Here is a 17,380-nt window from a genome sequence, read left to right on the forward strand (position 1 = left end):
CAGCCTAAATATGCATGATTTGTGTGTTTAAATGTGTGAATGAAACAAAATGTTTGTGATGAGAAAAACATGATTTTTGACTGATCAGAAATTTGTGTAATATGGGCTCTTAAAGAGTATAACGTTATATTTCTGTACTTTTAGAGGGTAATTTTACAGTTATTTGATACAAAAACCTGAACAAATACATATTTAGTCACAAGTTTTAACATATTTCTGCTGGATTTTCATAATATTGCATGATATTCCAAAAAAATATTGAGATATTAATTTTTGATCAGGATATTGTAGTGTTAGTTTACTATATAAAACAGATGTGCCAAATTCACAAAGGGCCAAAATTAAAAACTGGGACTAAGTCGTGGGCCAAACTAAATATTTATTGAAAATTTCAACAACATCTGCAAGTTTTCTCTTCTTCAAGATATGTAATGTTGAACCTTTTCTTATTAAAATAAATGTTTACCAATAGTTTTGCTTAGACAAAGAATCCAGAACAAGCAAAATATAAAATAATAACAACATTTGAAATAAATAATGTCTCTATAGTTTATCTGTAGCCAGCGAGCAGCTCCAATACATATTTGATATGATCTCGTGGGCCAAATATAATTATATTGTGGGCCAAATTTGACCCCCGGGCGAGAGTTTGACATGTCTGGTATAAAGTATTTAGAAAATAAGTATGTTAGAGACATTACAATAAATATCATTTCTACTTTTTACTGATTTAGAATTAGCCATTTATAGCCTATATAAAACAGGGGTATTTGAGAATATTTTTGTGATACTTTGAGAGTGAATGAAGCTCTCACCAAACATTGCATTTATGTATTTGTTCTTTCTGCACTACATTGAGGTTGCATTCAGAGCAGCATTTCTTTTCTTTTCTTAAACCTTCCAAACATCTCTATAAACCCGCGCTGGAGCAGTCCATCACATGACCCGGGCACATCAGTGGTGACGTCATGTGACCCAGCTGGTCTGAACAGCTGAAAGGCTCGCACCTGGTGGTTTGGTGTGGATCACAACAAACTTCATTAGTCACTCAGGACTGTGGGCATGTCTGTGTGGTGAACTCATCTAGAGGGCATGCTTCTCTCTCCTGACTTCACTCTGCACTTATCTGTACACATTACAGACTGACCACTTTGCATTTTCAGACAAGGGTTTTGATTAACGGGCCCATATTGCACTATTTTCTGAGCTGTTATAATGTTTCTTCATCAAACACATACACCTTTTCCCTGTTTGTTTCATTTACACATTTTAACTCACAAACCCTGCATATTTAGGCCCAGTTCTTTGCTTAAACAGAAAACACTCTCACGCTCATAGTTGATTTATAATTTTGGTGCATTATTGATTGCACTTCAATGTGGGTGAAGTGTTTTAGCCTGATTCATTAGCCGGTTTCACTTGGTAGAAACCGTCTGACCTTGCAGTGTTAGAATTCATTCGCTTGACGGTAGGTCGGTACTTTTTTCATTTAACCAATTGCTGCTATTTGGTCTTGATGTATGTAATGCGCCGCTCACGGGGCTAACTGGTATATTAAGCTTTTCCTAAATCCTGTAGGAATAAGGGCAATAACGCCTTTCCCTTTGATGAAATTCACCAAACATTGTCTTTATTCTGGGTTTAAATTCTCAATCTTGGGAATCGTTGCCAACACTGAATGTATGGCTCTTCGCTGATTGGCTGGTGCCCGAACTCGCACTTCCGGGGTTCTTGCAAACCATCTAGTATATTCCGATTCCTGACCTAGTCGCTGGAGAGAAATGAAATTAAGTGGAGAAGTGTCTTGCCTAAAGATACAACAACAGTTTTTGCTATTGCTGACTCACTGTGGCACCTGATATTCCCAGTGATCTCCCATCCAAGTACTAACCAGGCCCGGCCTTGCTTTGCTTCTAAGATCTGAAGAGATCAGGTTTTGACATGAGGTTTGGCCACATTGACAAATAATGCAGGATTACTCAAACATGTGTGAATGAAACAAAACTCTACCCCAGGTATGTTTTTCGTGAGGTAACAGCATTATAACATGACTTAAAGCTCACAAGACTAAAGTTTGCGTAATATTGGGCCTTTAACTTTAAGCCTGCCGCACACAACAGGATTAAAATAAGAGAATCCCACAATATCCCACAATGGGGAAACTCCAGTGTTGCAACGCACAGTTTAAAAACAACAAGAGAATGGAAGTAGGCACTCAAAAACAAATGATTTGCTTGATTTAGGCCCAGATTTGTTTCTCACTGACTTAACCCGACTTAACGTAACCCGACTTTAGTTGATCCTACAGCTGCTCTGTGATATAATAACCATAAAACATTACCATGACAACAGCCAGTAAAAGGGAATGACGGACACCGAGGCACAGGATACAAACATGGAAAATAGCGAAAAGGACAATAATTACTTGGTTACTCACCTCTTGTAAATCTGCAGCCTAAAGATGAACTACAGCACCCCCACACATGTCCTTTTATCTATTAGAATTTTATCCTCTGCAAATAACATCCAGCACATGAAACATTGCACTGTTAATCTAGTTTGAAGTGTTCTTTAAAATGATAAAAAAGTAAAAAGGAGAGAGTATTTCCTCACATGTTTCTTGTTTACATAAATCCACACTGTGAGGATTGGTGAAGCTGCTGCAGATTAGCTACAATAAACACAAAACCAGTGCAGCGCTCTGATCGTTTGGAGTGCTCTGGGGGTCTTAAAGGTCTTATATTACGCAAAATCGACTCCATCCAAATGATTCTACTGAATGTGTATGGAGTTTAAATATGCAGTGGAGAACTTAATGTATTACCACATGCTACAGCAAGGTGAAGTGTTTTATGTTTGAGAGAAGAACTCAGCCTAAACATGCAGGATTTGTGTGTTAAACGTGTATGAATGAAACAAAACACAAGTCCAGATATGTTTTTGATGAGGAAACATGATCACACATTGTGGTCTTTTTAAAACAAGACTGAATTTATGTTAGACAGTGAACAGCTGATGAACAACTTTTGGCTTGTAGTGTGAGTATCTTCTGTGTCGTATTTCTGCTCGGAGAACATGTAAAATCCTGTAGTGTGTGGCGGGTATACTTGACAAAGTGAATGAACTGAAGTATGAGTGTAACTGCAGGAGATCTGGAGATGGACCAAACAGACGTCATCCAAGTCACTGCAGCATTCATATCCTGTGTCTCCAAAACATTGTGGACTTATTCATGCTAAATTAAAGGATACTTATCATGCAAAATGGACATTTTTGAGCTTTTAACCAAGTTATATTGTCTGTCATCAAAAATATACCTGGAGTTGTGTTTTGCTTCATTTATGATTGTGTCATTAATTGTCTGAGTACTCAAAAATGCTTTGTTCACATTTTTCCAATTTTGTTGCATCATAGGCAAAGTCTGAACTTCTAGGCAGTTTTTATGCCAATGAGCCATCACTGTATTCATACTCTGGTCAAATTCTGTGCCTTGCCAAAGAACACAATGACAGAATTCAGTAAAGTGCTGTGTGACACTTTCCAATGATTAAAAAAAAAAAAGCTTAGAAAAAGTTGTTTTGGCTGATTTGGAACTAGAACTGATATACAAAACATGTAAGTACACTTGTCTTCACACTGTAAGTAATCCAAGTACTGTCTCCACAGAGAAATTTATCCTCTACATTTTGACCCATCCCTTAATGCTGCTGGGACAGTCTGTCAGGCCAGTTGGAACTCCACTCCATATTTTGACGTATATCATGTTCTGGAGCAGGGATGTCCCAGTCCAATAATGGTATCGGCATGGGCCGATCAAGGCATTGATTGATTAAGAGTATCTGCTTGCTGCTAATGCTGCAGCTAACACACACAGAGCAGATTAAACCCACACTGAGGAGGATGTAAAACTGCTAAAAACATGATTAATTACAGAAATCAGATTTTTTTTAACTTTTGCAATGTCCTCACGGAGCCTTAAAGCTGCACTGTGTTATTTTTTATTATTTATGTCACCTGCTTGTTTCTGCATATGTCATTGCTCTGCCTGGAATGTTCCACATTGTGACATTAAACAGTTCTACCTTACATTTATTAAATTTCAGGTGGTTTTAGAGCTCAAAACAGGCACTGACTGTGAGCAGTAGGACTCGGTATCATTAAGAAGTTGCCGATATGATGCATACCTCGATACATAGGCCATGACAGGATGTGTATCTTGATACAATGAGTTTTCAATGCGATACAATATATTTCAAATCAATTTGATACGGTTCAGTAAAAAATAATTGCTAAATGATGGCTGGGAAACTAAAAGTCTTTGTTAAACCACTTCTTGTGCAACATTAATATGAAACACACATATGTTAGTTGTCAACAGTGAATATGTCAAATTTGTTTCATAAACAAGTTTCCTTCCACTAAACAAGCAACATACTGTAACAATGTAAAAAAAAACAATTGTAAGTTATACCAAAAAATACTTGATATATCGATACAGCAGCCCAAGATATCAATACTGTATCATCACATTAAACAATACCATATATTGATATTTAGATATTTTTGCACACCCCTAGTTGGCGGGTTGCGTCTCCACAGATCTTACCTGTAACTTGGTCTGGTTTGTTCTCCATGAAGATTGAAATGTTTTATCCCATTCTGTGAAACATACCAGACAAAGCAATAACATCTCCATGGAGACGAGCATCTGTCAGACCCTCCACTAGAAAAGTTACTCAATCCACCTTTAAGAGTGAAAACCAAACATTGGAATTGCAAATATTAAAAATCTGTATCAGATCGGGAGCCAAAAACACTGCACTGGGACATCTCTATTCTGGAGAAACTTAACTGTAGAATTTGCATGCAATAGCCACTAGTTAACCCCCTCACCACAGTTTATTCCTGTTTATCTTTCAAATTCACTTTCTCTGTCTTGAATCATTGAAACATCCTGTATTTACCACTTACAACTACTTTGTTTACCCGGACGTCCCATCTGTATGCGCGCACACACTTCACGACTGGTTTTAGTGCAGCTCTTTCCACACTCGAGCTGCATTGGTAGCTGTGGTTTGGGGCCGGTGTCTATTTTGGACTTAAAGAGAGGGGAGAAGATGCGAGAGTGTGTCCGTTTGTGGAAGCGGAGGCCAGGCAGTGTGTAATCCTCAGCAGCTGTCTTTGTTCTGACTCTGTGGTGTTCCAAATTGAAGAGTTCTCCTCCAAAAAGACTAAAAATAACACGGCGAGCTCCAGTTTGGAAATAGAGTCATTACCTGTGCAGAGCTGCTTAATAATAGAAATGATAAGGCCATAGGTTGAGTTTAGTGGTCCCTATAGTTTAAAATAGAGCTGGAGGCAGGTCAAAATTGTATGGTGGAATTGGCTGTCAGACTGCAGATTTATTGACATGGGTTATGGTTAATATCTCTGTAATTACTGGGCCTGTCCACATGAGACAAAACAGGCATGAAGTTAAATGTCTTCTCTGTCAGTGTAAATAAACAAAAGTGAATTTATTTTTTGACAACAACCTCAAAAAATGTAGCTGGATTCATCAGACGGTTTCACTTCGTAGAAACCGTCTGACCTTGCAGCGACAGAATTAGTTCGTTCAACGGTAGGTGGGTAAATTTTTTCATTTAACCAATCGCTACTATTTGGTCGTGACGTATTTAATGCGCAACTGGTATATCAAGGGCAATAACGTCTTTCCCCCTTGATAAAACTCACCAGACATTCTCTTTGTTCCGGCTTTAAATCCTCGATCTCGGGAATCGTTGCCAACACAGAATGTACGGCTCTTCGCTGATTGGCTGGTGACCGAACTCGCACTTCCGAGGCACTAGGTGGCACCAGCTTGGCCACAAAAATGGTGCCAGTGTTCAAAACCCAAACGTGTGATTGTTGTCAGTTGAAAGTCCTGCAATTAATATAGCAAATTTGTGGACCCAATCCCCCCAAAATAATGATGATGTTCAACGTCTGTGGATATCTATTTTGGACATTTCTCTCAAAAAAGTCCAACATTTACCATATATTTACCATCTGAATTTTTTTCTGTCAAATTCTAGAACACAACTAATTGTTTTATCAAAGCATTTCACACTAAAGGATCAAAAAATAGCTTGGTAAATTTTGATACAAGATAAAACCTTGAATCAAATAAACTGTCAAACTGTCTTTATTCAGTCTAAATTGTCATAGTAATGTTGCAGGTTTTTTTTGCTGTTTTTTCCACGCTGGATGCCCTTCCTGCCCTCACATATGATCGCAGAGATTAGGCAGTGTAAATGAAGTGCCTTCCCCATGGACACAACAACTGCACTTCTGGCTACCGACCAACTGAAGCCACTTAACACTTAACCCACTGTGCCACTGCCAGTGTCACTAATCTATAATCAAATTCTTATACAATTTTAATAGCTTGTTAAATAAATTAAAACAACTCATATTTATGTAATCTAATCAAGTACACAGTGTCAGTCTTTCAGCCGTGTTCTTCCAGAGTGCCAGGCCCCGTGGGTGTAACGCGTGCCCAGAGATGTGTGCCCGTACAGGGGATTGAAATAGCGTAAAGCCCACAGTCAAATTGCTGGAGACCGCAGCGGCACCGTGTCACCCCCCGTCTCCAGACCACAGCCCAGAATAAAGCAGGAATGTTGGTGTCTCCACTCTCCAACACAGACACACAGAGGTACATGGAGCTCCATCCTCCCACCGAGGCTGTCCAAAGACTGTCCAGAGTCTGTGCAAGAGGCGCCTGAGATGTCAAGAAACCAGCCCAGATAAGACCACACAAAATGCCCAAAACAATAATCACACTGTCACCAACGTGTCCATTTGTGACCTAAAGCTTTTCCAACGGTTTACATAAAGATTCAAATATAGGCACTTATTTAAACATGGCTGAACTTTTATAAAATGTATTTTTGTGCAATTCAATTTCCATGCATCCTTATGTACTCGCGTCCTTGTGTCTTTGGGTCCTTCTTTCCTTCCATCTTTGCATCCTTCTTTCCTTGCATTCTTGCTTCCTTGTGTCCTTTCATCGTTCTTTCCTTGCATCCTTGCCTTACTGGCCTTTTAAAGCAGCCACAATCACTCTTTTTCCTAAACAGGCTAATGTTACATGTCTAAATTACAACAAGACTTGCCCTTCCTTCTTTGTTTCCTTGTGTCCCTGCATCCTTGCCTGTGAAGTGTGAATCAACGGCCCAAAACTCAGTTCGCCCAGATTTCTAACTCCGCCACTGCCTGTACCACAAGTAATGATCTGTAAAGTGAAAAATTATTGTTTTCAATTTCATCTCTTTTAAAAAAAAAAACTCTAGTTTCTTTTGAAGTGGATTCAGGGGCCACAACTTTGATTTGTTTACCCCGAAAATCCCAAATTTGTTTTTTTACATCCTAAATTTCAGAATTCCAAGAAAGCATTCCCATTATATCGCCCATTGCATCACGGCGGAAAGTGTCCCAAATTCTTTCCACTTTAACCCAGTCAAATGACACGTTCTGTTTACACCCAATGGAACAAGAATGTAAGTGTATCGTGTGTGGGGTCAGCCTAAGCTCCTTCTGAGGTGGCCTATTTCCTTACCTGCTGTTCATACATTCCCGTGAAATTGTACGACAGCGTTTGGAAAGAAGAAAAAAAAGCGAGCGGTCTTAGAAAAACACCTGCCCAATTAAGAGCAGCGCGTATCCCATTTCAAACAAGCAGTGATGTGTGCGCCGCCACCAAAGAGAACTGGACTGGCTTTAAGGAGGGCCAGGATAAATATTAGAGGGGGCTTACGGGCTAATCTACGCACACACATGTAGCAGAGCTTAGGGGAAATGTGGACATTCCCAGACGCCTTAAGGTAGACTGCATGGTACGTGGATTCAAAAAGGACAACAGTGCGGTAAGGTTGTCAGAAGTATCACAAATGTCACACTAATCAATCATTTGAGCAAGTATTGATACTAAAAAAAGTCACATTCACACGACCACTATGATGTCCTCGCCCATGGACCACTGAACGACTAAAGGATTACACAGATATAACTCCAAGTACTATTATTTAATGCTGAAAAAGAGTTTGAAATTTTCGTATCGTGACAAACCTACACTGCAGTATGTGGAGTGATAAGAGACATATGCAAGGTTTAATTTCATGAGCTGTATTTTGAGATTCGTGCATGTTTTTGTAACCTAGTTTTTACTTTTAAGTTGACTTCAAAAGCGCTGTACTTGCTTTTTACCATCTTAAAAACCATGAAAACAGAACTAGTTCATTTTAATAGTTTGCAGTGGTCCAAAGTTATTCCTCACTTACCTTATGTATTCCGAGCATCGTAATGATTCACCGCACTTGGTAATTATCAGCCCATAAAAGGCTTTATAAGTGGATACAGGCAGTACACAGTGGACTTATTGTGACCCTGAGATCAGCTTATACAGTGTACCTGTACTGGGGATAAACTCATTTTGCTAAAATACAAGGTGCTCTATGTAACTTTTCTAGTGAAGGGTCCATCAGCTGCTTGCGTCCTGAAAATGTTATAAAACGTTATTGCTTTACCTGTAATGTTCCTCTTATCCAGTGGCAGAGTTAGCAATTTGGGGGCCATAGATGAACTTGAGTTTGGGGTCCTCACTATAATGCACCATTTTTTTGTTTTGCTTTGTTTTTAATACATTTATTGTCTGTTTTTCCCATTGTTCTTGAGACGTGCACATCTCTATTTATGTGAATTATGGAAACTTGTCTTATTAGTTAGTAGCTGTATTTTTTTGCTAGTACAATTACATTTTTGTTTACATCCATTACATATGATTATTATTAGTCTTATAATTATTGTTTAAAAGTAAACTACTCTCATTTAATGTCATATTGAGAGAAAATTTTATTGCTCTGAGGCCTTGGCCCTTAGTGACACTGAGGACAATTGGTTGGGGGCCCCTCCAGGTTTGGGGGCCCTAGGCAGCCGTCTACTTTTGCCTAATGGTAGCACCGCCTCTGCCCTTACCTCTGTTTTGTTTGATTATTGTCAAAAAACACTTTTTGTGGAGTCACCTGCTTGTCCATGGAGAAGTCTTATTTCTATTTGTAGAAAATTCCAGAAAGAGCAATGTCTACGTAGAAAAGGAAATGTTGGACCTTTAACTTAAAAAACATGCATAGTCCCCTCTTTAAAGGGCCCATTTTACAATATTTTCTGATCTATGTTATAACATTGCTTCCTCATCACAAACATACCCAGAGTTGTGTTTTGTTTTGTTGTAATGCCATATGGTAATACAGGAAGTGCTCCACTGTGTTTTTAAACTCCACACGCCTTCACTGGAATCATTTGGATGATTTCAACCCTGGAATTGCCAATCTCTATCAAACTAAAAGTAAAATGCAGCTCTTAACGTGAAAACTACCACTACATGACATTACATTGGAGATGTAGACAGACTAATAATAAAGAGTTACTCAAAAATGTGTGAATGAAACAAAAGACAACTTCAGGTCTTTTTTCGATGAGGTAACGACATTATAACATGCCTGAAAACTCACAAGAGTCAATTCTGAGTAATTCTTAGGAAATTAGAATGAAATATAATGCATAACAGACATAGACTTGTGAAAACCGAACTGACCAATGTTATTTTGTCTTGGGATCTCAGTGACCATGGAGGGCTTTGTGGTGAGCAGATTCAGTAGTTACCAGTGACGGTGTTAAGAGCGCACAATGACAGGGGGGATAAGCTGGAGACAGACTGGGATAGAGCAGTAAATGAGGAAGAGGAGACAGCAGAGGAAGAGGGTGGGGGGGACTCGGGGGGCAGGAGGAGAGGAGCCGGCCTCAGGGAGACAAGGCGTCCAATTCACTGGCCTCTCAATCTCCTCAAATCCACTCTGATCCACTGTGTTCAGATGGGGTTTCACTCTCACACACACAACTGGTTAGGACAAGCTGTGTTGTCTTTTGTGCATTTTATCTTAAAGGTGCACTGCGTAACATTTCTCGTGGAGGGTTCGCCACCTGATGTCTCTATGGAAATGATGTGGCTTTGTCTAGAATGTTCCACAGTACAGATTAAACTTATCACAAGGGAGACAAGCAGGTTACAGCACTATGCTATTACATTACATTACATTTCAGATCTATGGAGAGTCGTCCCTGTTCACAGAAGGGATTATTGTATTTTTGAGCAATAGAAACAGCCCTAATGAATAAATGCTAGATGGATATGTTTAATGTCATACCATGGAACATTCCAAGCAAAGCAGTAACAACAGGACAAGAGGTGCCCAAAGGCCTAAAGGCGGCAAGGCAAGTTTATTTGTATAGCACAATTTGTACAAAAAGCAATTCAAAGTGCATTAAAATAAAAAAAACAAATCAAAATACAAATAATGATCATAAAATAAAAAAGAGAGAGACATTAAATGAGAGAGAAGAGTGCAGAATGAAAACATTTCAGTCATACGCAGCTAAACACAACTGTTTTAGGGCCTGGATTTAAACAGAGTCAAAAGTCTGTCTCACATGTTCAGGAAGAGTGTTCCAGGTTTTAACTGCCTGAACCTGAAACACTGACTCCACGTGTTTAGTTCTGACTCTGGGCACCAGCAGAAGTCGAGTACGAGTACGAGATGGTTCATGTGGTACTAACATGTCACAGATGTACTTTGGTCCATCTCTACATAAGCAGAGCTGCTTTAAAGTCTATTCTCTGAGCGACAGGAGCCAGTGCAGAGACCTGAGCACAGGGCACATGTGCTCGTACGTCCTGGTTCGAGTCAGGACTCAAGATGCAGTGTTCTGGATGTACTGCAACATCTCATAGCTCGTTTGAAGAGGCCTGTGAGCAGGCCATTTCAGTGGTGTAACCTACTGGAGACAAATGCATGGATAAGTGTCTCCAAGTCTGCTTTAGACAGAATACCTTTGATTTTTGCTGTTTCTTAGATAGTAAAAGGCTCCAGATGTCATTGATTTGATATGGCTGTTAAGGTTCCAATCTGAGTCCATTATTATCCCTAGATTTCTTGCCTGATTTGAAGGTTTTAGACAGAGAGACTGGAGGTGACTGCTGACACTGTCTCTTTGTTGATGACTTGTGTCTTGTCTTGTCTAAGTTTAGCTTACACTGATCTGTTGGCTGCAGTGGCAGAGTGAATCTACTGGTCCATAGTCCCCTGTTGCCGTTGAGACATAGATCTTAGTGTCATCTGCATAGCTGTGTTAGGACACATTATTGCTGCATATTAACTGGTGTAACAAGGTGCTCAACTGTCCAGTGACGGTGCTGTGCGAGAGGTGCTGCGGGTTATCCAGGTTGCTTGGAGCTTGTTTAGGGCCCTCTTCTCAGCCACAGATGTAAGTCAAGCTCTGCACACACTATAGAACCTGCCTTCCTCACCAGTTTATCCAGCTTCATTTTGTCCTTCAGGTAGTTGAGACTTGGGAGGCATTGTGGCAGAGAAGTTAGTCCACCCTACGTTCTTTTAATTAATACAATAACCTAACCTCCCGTCTACCTCGCCGCTTTTACATAGTTCACCTGCTCCTCAGCCTTCATCACCTCACTCCAAATACTCCTCCCCGCTGCTCGCCACACCTCCTGCTTGTCCAATCAGTGCCCACTCTACCCAGTGTAAACCTCCACTGCAGACGCACGACTGCTTTGGTTTCCACCACGCCCCACCTCCTCCCCAGCACCTCTCTCTTCTCACTGTCCCACTCCCCTGGGCCTCACCTTTACCACCTTCAGTGCCCAGGCCCCGGGGGAAAAGACACCTCCTAAACGTCATCTAGTCGTCCACACCTTTCACCACAATATCTTCTGCCAGGGTCTGGGTGCCAAAGATAACTCATTAAATAAATCCTACTAATACTTTCTCTTTGTGTCTGTCTGAGTCTCTCCAGGTTGAAAAGTACAAAGCTTTACAGGCACGCAAAGCAGACAGCAGGAAACGTGTCGCAAAAATCAGGTGCAGTTTTGGCATTCCTGAAGAAGCGGAAAGCAAATTTAGATCATGTGACCCGGTGAATATGCAAGGGAAATTTTGTCACAATATGCTCCAGCTGAGTTTTAAACTATAGGGATTCTAGACCAGTGTTTCCCAAACTTTTTTTTCTGAGGACCCATATTTTAAAAGTCACAAACCTTCGTGACCCAAGTCATTACACAATTTGACCATTATTGAACAAGAATGAGGATATTTTATTGTTGACTGAGTGATCGTGTCTCTCTGAACAATTAGTATTACTCAAGTTTTAATCAATGAAAAATGGTAATTGAACCAGCAATAAAAGGATTCATAAGTCACCTATTTGGACACTTAATATAGCCCATTTCTTTTTCTCTTCAACATTCAGCTGAACCAACAATACTGGAATAAAATAGTCAATAAAATAATTACAAAACGATTAGAAATAATACAAAACATGTCTTAACATTTCAACACTTCTAATGAGATAGGTGGGCCTGTCTGCGTTTTTGTAGCTCTTTCCAGTCCGGGTGCAGGAGGAGAGCACAACATGCGTATCAGGCACAGCATTCAGTCTGTTTCTGTGCTTTGTCTTCATTTTTGTGAGTACAGAAAATCCCAATTCACACATATATTCTAAAGAAATGCTTATCCAGAATGACCATAATATATTCTCTGACTCACTCACTCTCTGTGTCAGAACCGTATATTACAGACCTACACTACCGGTCAGAAGTTTTAGAACCAAATTTTTCCAGTTATTTATTGCAGTTCAAGTCGTGCAAGTCCACTGAAGAGCTTGAAATGGTACAAAGGTAAGTATTGAACATCCAGAGGTTAAAAAAAAGATAAAAGATACAAAACACAAGTCTAAGCTCTGCCAAAACTACCTCAGGAAAAAAGAGCAAGATGTTAACCTTGAAATCATGGAGTGTCCAGCACAGACTCCAGACTTAAACCCCATCGAGCTGGTTTGGGATGAACTGAACAGAAGAGTGAAGCAATCTACAAGTGCCACACACATTTATGGGAACGTCTGCCACAGACTTGGGAAGAACTTTCTGAAGAATATTTGATTTCTGTTGTAAAAAGAATGAGCCACGAATGTATCCAGCTGTTATATCTGCCAAAGGTGGTTACTTTCATGAAGTTTAGAATATGTTTTGGTCAACAGTAAACAGTAAAAAACTGCAAAAAGTGTGGTGTTCTAAAACTTTTGATGAATGATGAAGTATACATGCAGATTGTGACAAGGCGACCCAAAAAAAAATTTGCGACCCACCTGAGAGTTGCCACCCAGTCTTTGGTAAACAGTGTTCTAGACTGTTGTGATGTCATGTGAACTCAAACTCATGCTCAGTGTTTTGAAGAGATAAAAAGACTTAAAATGGGCACAGAGTTCAATTGATGTTCTTGTCTCTTTCAGGTGGTGTTGAACCCATAGCAGAGGCCTCAGGAGATACTGAGCAGTTGGACCTCCCACAAGACGCAGCTAAGTTCATCAAGAAGAAACAGCCATCCAAGAAAGTCAAGAAAGGTAGGCCCACCAGCTTTTTAAATGTATCCCCTAGGGCTGGGTATCATTAAGAAGTTGCCAATATGATACATACCTCGATACATAGACAATGATACAATACATATCTCAATACAGTGCACTTTTGATTCGATACGATTCAAGGCTAAATTGTGGCTGTAATACTAAAATTCTTTGTTAAACCACATCTTGTGCAAAGTGAATATCAAAATTTTAATCAACAAAACAGTGAAAATGTCAAATGTGTTGCATAAACAAGTTTCCTTCCACTAAACAAGCAAGAAAACTGTAGCGCTGTAATGAAATAATGTAGTCAAATATACCAAAAATACTCTTGGCGAAATATTGATACAGCAATCCCTGATATTGACACTGTATCATCACATTAAATGATACGATATGTCAATATTTTTGCACACCCCTAGTATCCCCCCCATTCTCTTTGCAACACCTATAAAACCCCAAACCTGTAACTGCCAACTCCAATCTTTATTCAAGTGCGTAGGACAGTAGATTACTAATTTTGATGCTCTGAGTCAGAGTCCTGCACTGGGTCGGGTACCCGCGGGCAAATGGTTGCTGAAATGGGCAGATTTTAACATTATGGCATTTTACGGAGGGGTATGTGGTAGTAATTACACACGGGTGGGTCAGGATAAAATCAGGACTAAACCTGGACTACACTAAGACTAATCTTGGACTTAAGAGAGAGAGAGAACTCTGACCCCGTGGAGCTGGGAGTCTGCAAAGTGTGATCAGGCGACGGTTGTGCTTACCTCCTTGTGGCACGGAGCTCTGTGCCGGTCCTTTCGCCTTCGGTCTATGTGGGCACCTCTGAGCTTGTCCCAACAGTGAGTCTTGGTTCACTTCTGGTTTAGTTCTGGTTTAGTCCTGTTTTAGTCCTAGTTCAGTCCTAGTTAAGTCCTCCTGATTCAGTCCTGGAATCAGTCCGAAGTTAGTCCTGCATTAATCCTGGGTTAGTCCTGGTTTAGTCCTGGTTCAGTCTGTGGTGTGTGCGGCGCAAAAGTCGGGCATCTCCATTATTCCTTCTTCTGCTCAGTAAATAATGCCTGTGAAGTGATGACAGTAAAGTCGTATTTGTGAATTCATATTCGTAATGAAGAAAGCATAACCGTTTCATTTCATTTTGTGATTGTAATTCTTGAAGCCTTAACTTTTCATATTCTGATGGCTGCTTTAGTTAGAATGCCTTTAATTTGTGTGTGATTTATCAAGGGCACAGGCAGGTAACAGGTGGAATGTTACGGGTCTGGGTGTGGGTTTAACTTTGATAAAATCACGGGTTAACGGGCGGGTGCACGGGTCAAAAAATTGACTCTACTTCTGAGTACCCCCCTCCCCTTGCTTCCCCTTCAGAGCGCTATCACAACCCAATTGGCATGCCTTTCGTTAATGAAAATACTGCAAATCAAATCAGGTTTGTCAAGTTGTTGTGTATTGTTTGTATGGAGAGTTGTTGTGCGGGAGCATGGATGACGTAAGCTCGTGGGCTTAGCGTTGGACAGGCTCGTACTCCTAACTGTAAGTAAGGTTAGTGCCCAGTAGAGCTTGCAACATTACTCAAACATAGATGACATATAAAACCACCTCAGGCATGTTTTTGATAAGGGAACATTGTTATAATATGGTACAAAGCTCCAAAAAGTGGATTTTGCATAATACCCCCTCTTTGAATTAATGTTTAATCTGTCAGAAAAATGCCTTAATTGCGCGTAAACGGTCCCTGCATTTTGGATGGCATTTTCGGTGTTGACGGCATGGGTAGAGGGATTTCGTTTTAGAACTCACGCTACAAACTGTATTTCTGTACTTTCCACAAACTGCCTCTTGACTGATGTGAAACTAGCGTAAATATTTACCTCTATCCAATCAAACCAAGTAATAATTAGAAAAACATGAACACTTGTATTATACACCATGTTGCCTTTCCAGTGGGACAATATTGGACAAGATTGAAACAGGACATCTCCAGCTTCCCTCTCCACTCGTCGCCCAATCCTCCACAGAGCTCTGACAGTGATATCTGCTCACTGTCTGTCACACCGCACTAATCCTGCTCCCTCTCATCTGGTTTTCATATGGGCCACTTCCACAGGCTTTGGCTAACAGTCCGCACAATCAAGATGGCGTCCGCTGCCAAACTTTGATTATCGCTCTCCCATCTGCTCACATGCACACAAGCTTAATACATATAAAAGGAGCAAAAACTACAGGCCAATATCGCTAATCAGACGTTTTAGCCCTGAGAGAGGAGGCTATAGATTGGACGTGATGTGGCCAAGTGACTTCAAGTGTTATTCCACTGGCAGACGCGTACTCCAGCCTTGATGACATTTCAATAGGTGTTCTTAATGCGAGTTGGAAAAATTAAATACTAACGTGGGAAAAAAACTTGTGGGCTTCTAATTAGGGTTGTTCCAATACCGATATCGCACATTTTTTCAAGTATCTGTGTCGGCGAGTACTCAGACCAAACTACCAATCTGATACCACTCTGTATTTTCGTGAATGTGGATGTGCAGTGGATGTTGACATCTGTGGCAAGGGTAAATGCAGACTGTGAAAGCTCTGCAGACACTTAAAACCCGCTAATAATGACAGAAAATACATTTGAAAATACTCTTTGATGCCTTCATTTTGCCTTTTTTGTGGACACTGAGCTTAGTAAAATAACTAAGATAGCTCAACATCAGCACTAACAGACTTTTATTTACTTACGTAATTAGCTATCATTAGTCATGTGCTCCAGGGATGAGCTTTTTTTTTTTTTTTTTTTTACAGGATTCACTGTTGTTTTCATCCACCCATATGCTAAAAACTGCTTAAATCTGCACAACTTCAAGATCAAGATCATTATATATTTGACTCTTAACACTCTGCTCTCAAAATCTCATTTACTCTTGTGGATTTTCTTTAGAGATTGCCTTATTAGATTTATTATAGATAGATTATAGATAGATTATTAGTAGATTTCTTTTTTTGCTCTTGTACTGTAACAAAACTGAGTAAAAATTGGTAAAAGTAGTGATTCTGTCAAGTTCTATAGAGCTCAACAGTCCCAGAGGCTCTGTAGTTAAAATTACACATATTTACATTATATAGGGTTCCCACTGTCATGGAAATCCTGGAAAAGTCATTGCAATTGAAAATGTCATTTTCTAGGCTTGAAAAAGTCATGAAAGTGTTGGAAAAGTCATGGAATTTTAGTATCTCTTTCACGCAACTACAGTGTTCTGTTAAGTTATTATTAGACTTTTATGATTATTTTCAAACATATGTGCCTTTTGTTTAAAAGAGACGACAATAAATGCACTGACAGTATTTTAAATGTTAAAAAACTATAATCCAAAACCATAAGGTGAGTGGAAAGGTTAACATTTCATATTTAGCTCTAAAAGTCTGATCAATTCTACACATATAGGTGCTGTAAAGTTGTGGAAAATTCACTTTAGGTCATGAAAAAGTCATGGAAAAGTTTTGAAATTTTGTCAGTGAAAAAGCGTGGGAACCGTGATTATATCTAAAACGTACATTGTAAAAACATGAAGCCAAAAATATGAAAATGCTTTAAAATATTCATGTCACACCCATTAGTAACCACTATATGATTAACCTCTTATACCTAGACTCTATAATTTATTTATTTTATATTTATTTTGATGGGTACAGTGAAAGAGAATAGTACTTCTGGAAGTGCAACAGCTGTTCGTGCTCCGTATGTGCGCTCCGTGTATTATTTTTGCATCAAAGTCTCCTCATCTCACTTTGTACTAGATAAGCACATGGCGTTTGTTTTCAATGAAGAAGGCCAGATGCCAAAAATAACTCTTCATTGCCAACAAATGTTTTA

At 39.7% G+C, this 17,380-nt stretch overlaps 1 protein-coding gene across 1 annotated transcript in view; it reads left to right on the forward strand.

Annotated features, from left to right (window-relative positions):
• The window catches only part of bbs9 (Bardet-Biedl syndrome 9), a 302,584-nt gene that overhangs the window by 171,652 nt on the left and 113,552 nt on the right, over positions 1–17,380 (forward strand). Inside the window, 1 exon segment of the mRNA XM_055164219.1 lies at positions 13,402–13,512. Coding sequence (XP_055020194.1) covers positions 13,402–13,512 — 111 coding nt within the window.

The sequence above is a fragment of the Boleophthalmus pectinirostris genome, unplaced genomic scaffold (assembly GCF_026225935.1).
Source record: "Boleophthalmus pectinirostris isolate CB_2022bp ecotype Guang Dong unplaced genomic scaffold, ASM2622593v1 HiC_scaffold_6, whole genome shotgun sequence".
Lineage (NCBI taxonomy): Eukaryota > Metazoa > Chordata > Actinopteri > Gobiiformes > Gobiidae > Boleophthalmus > Boleophthalmus pectinirostris.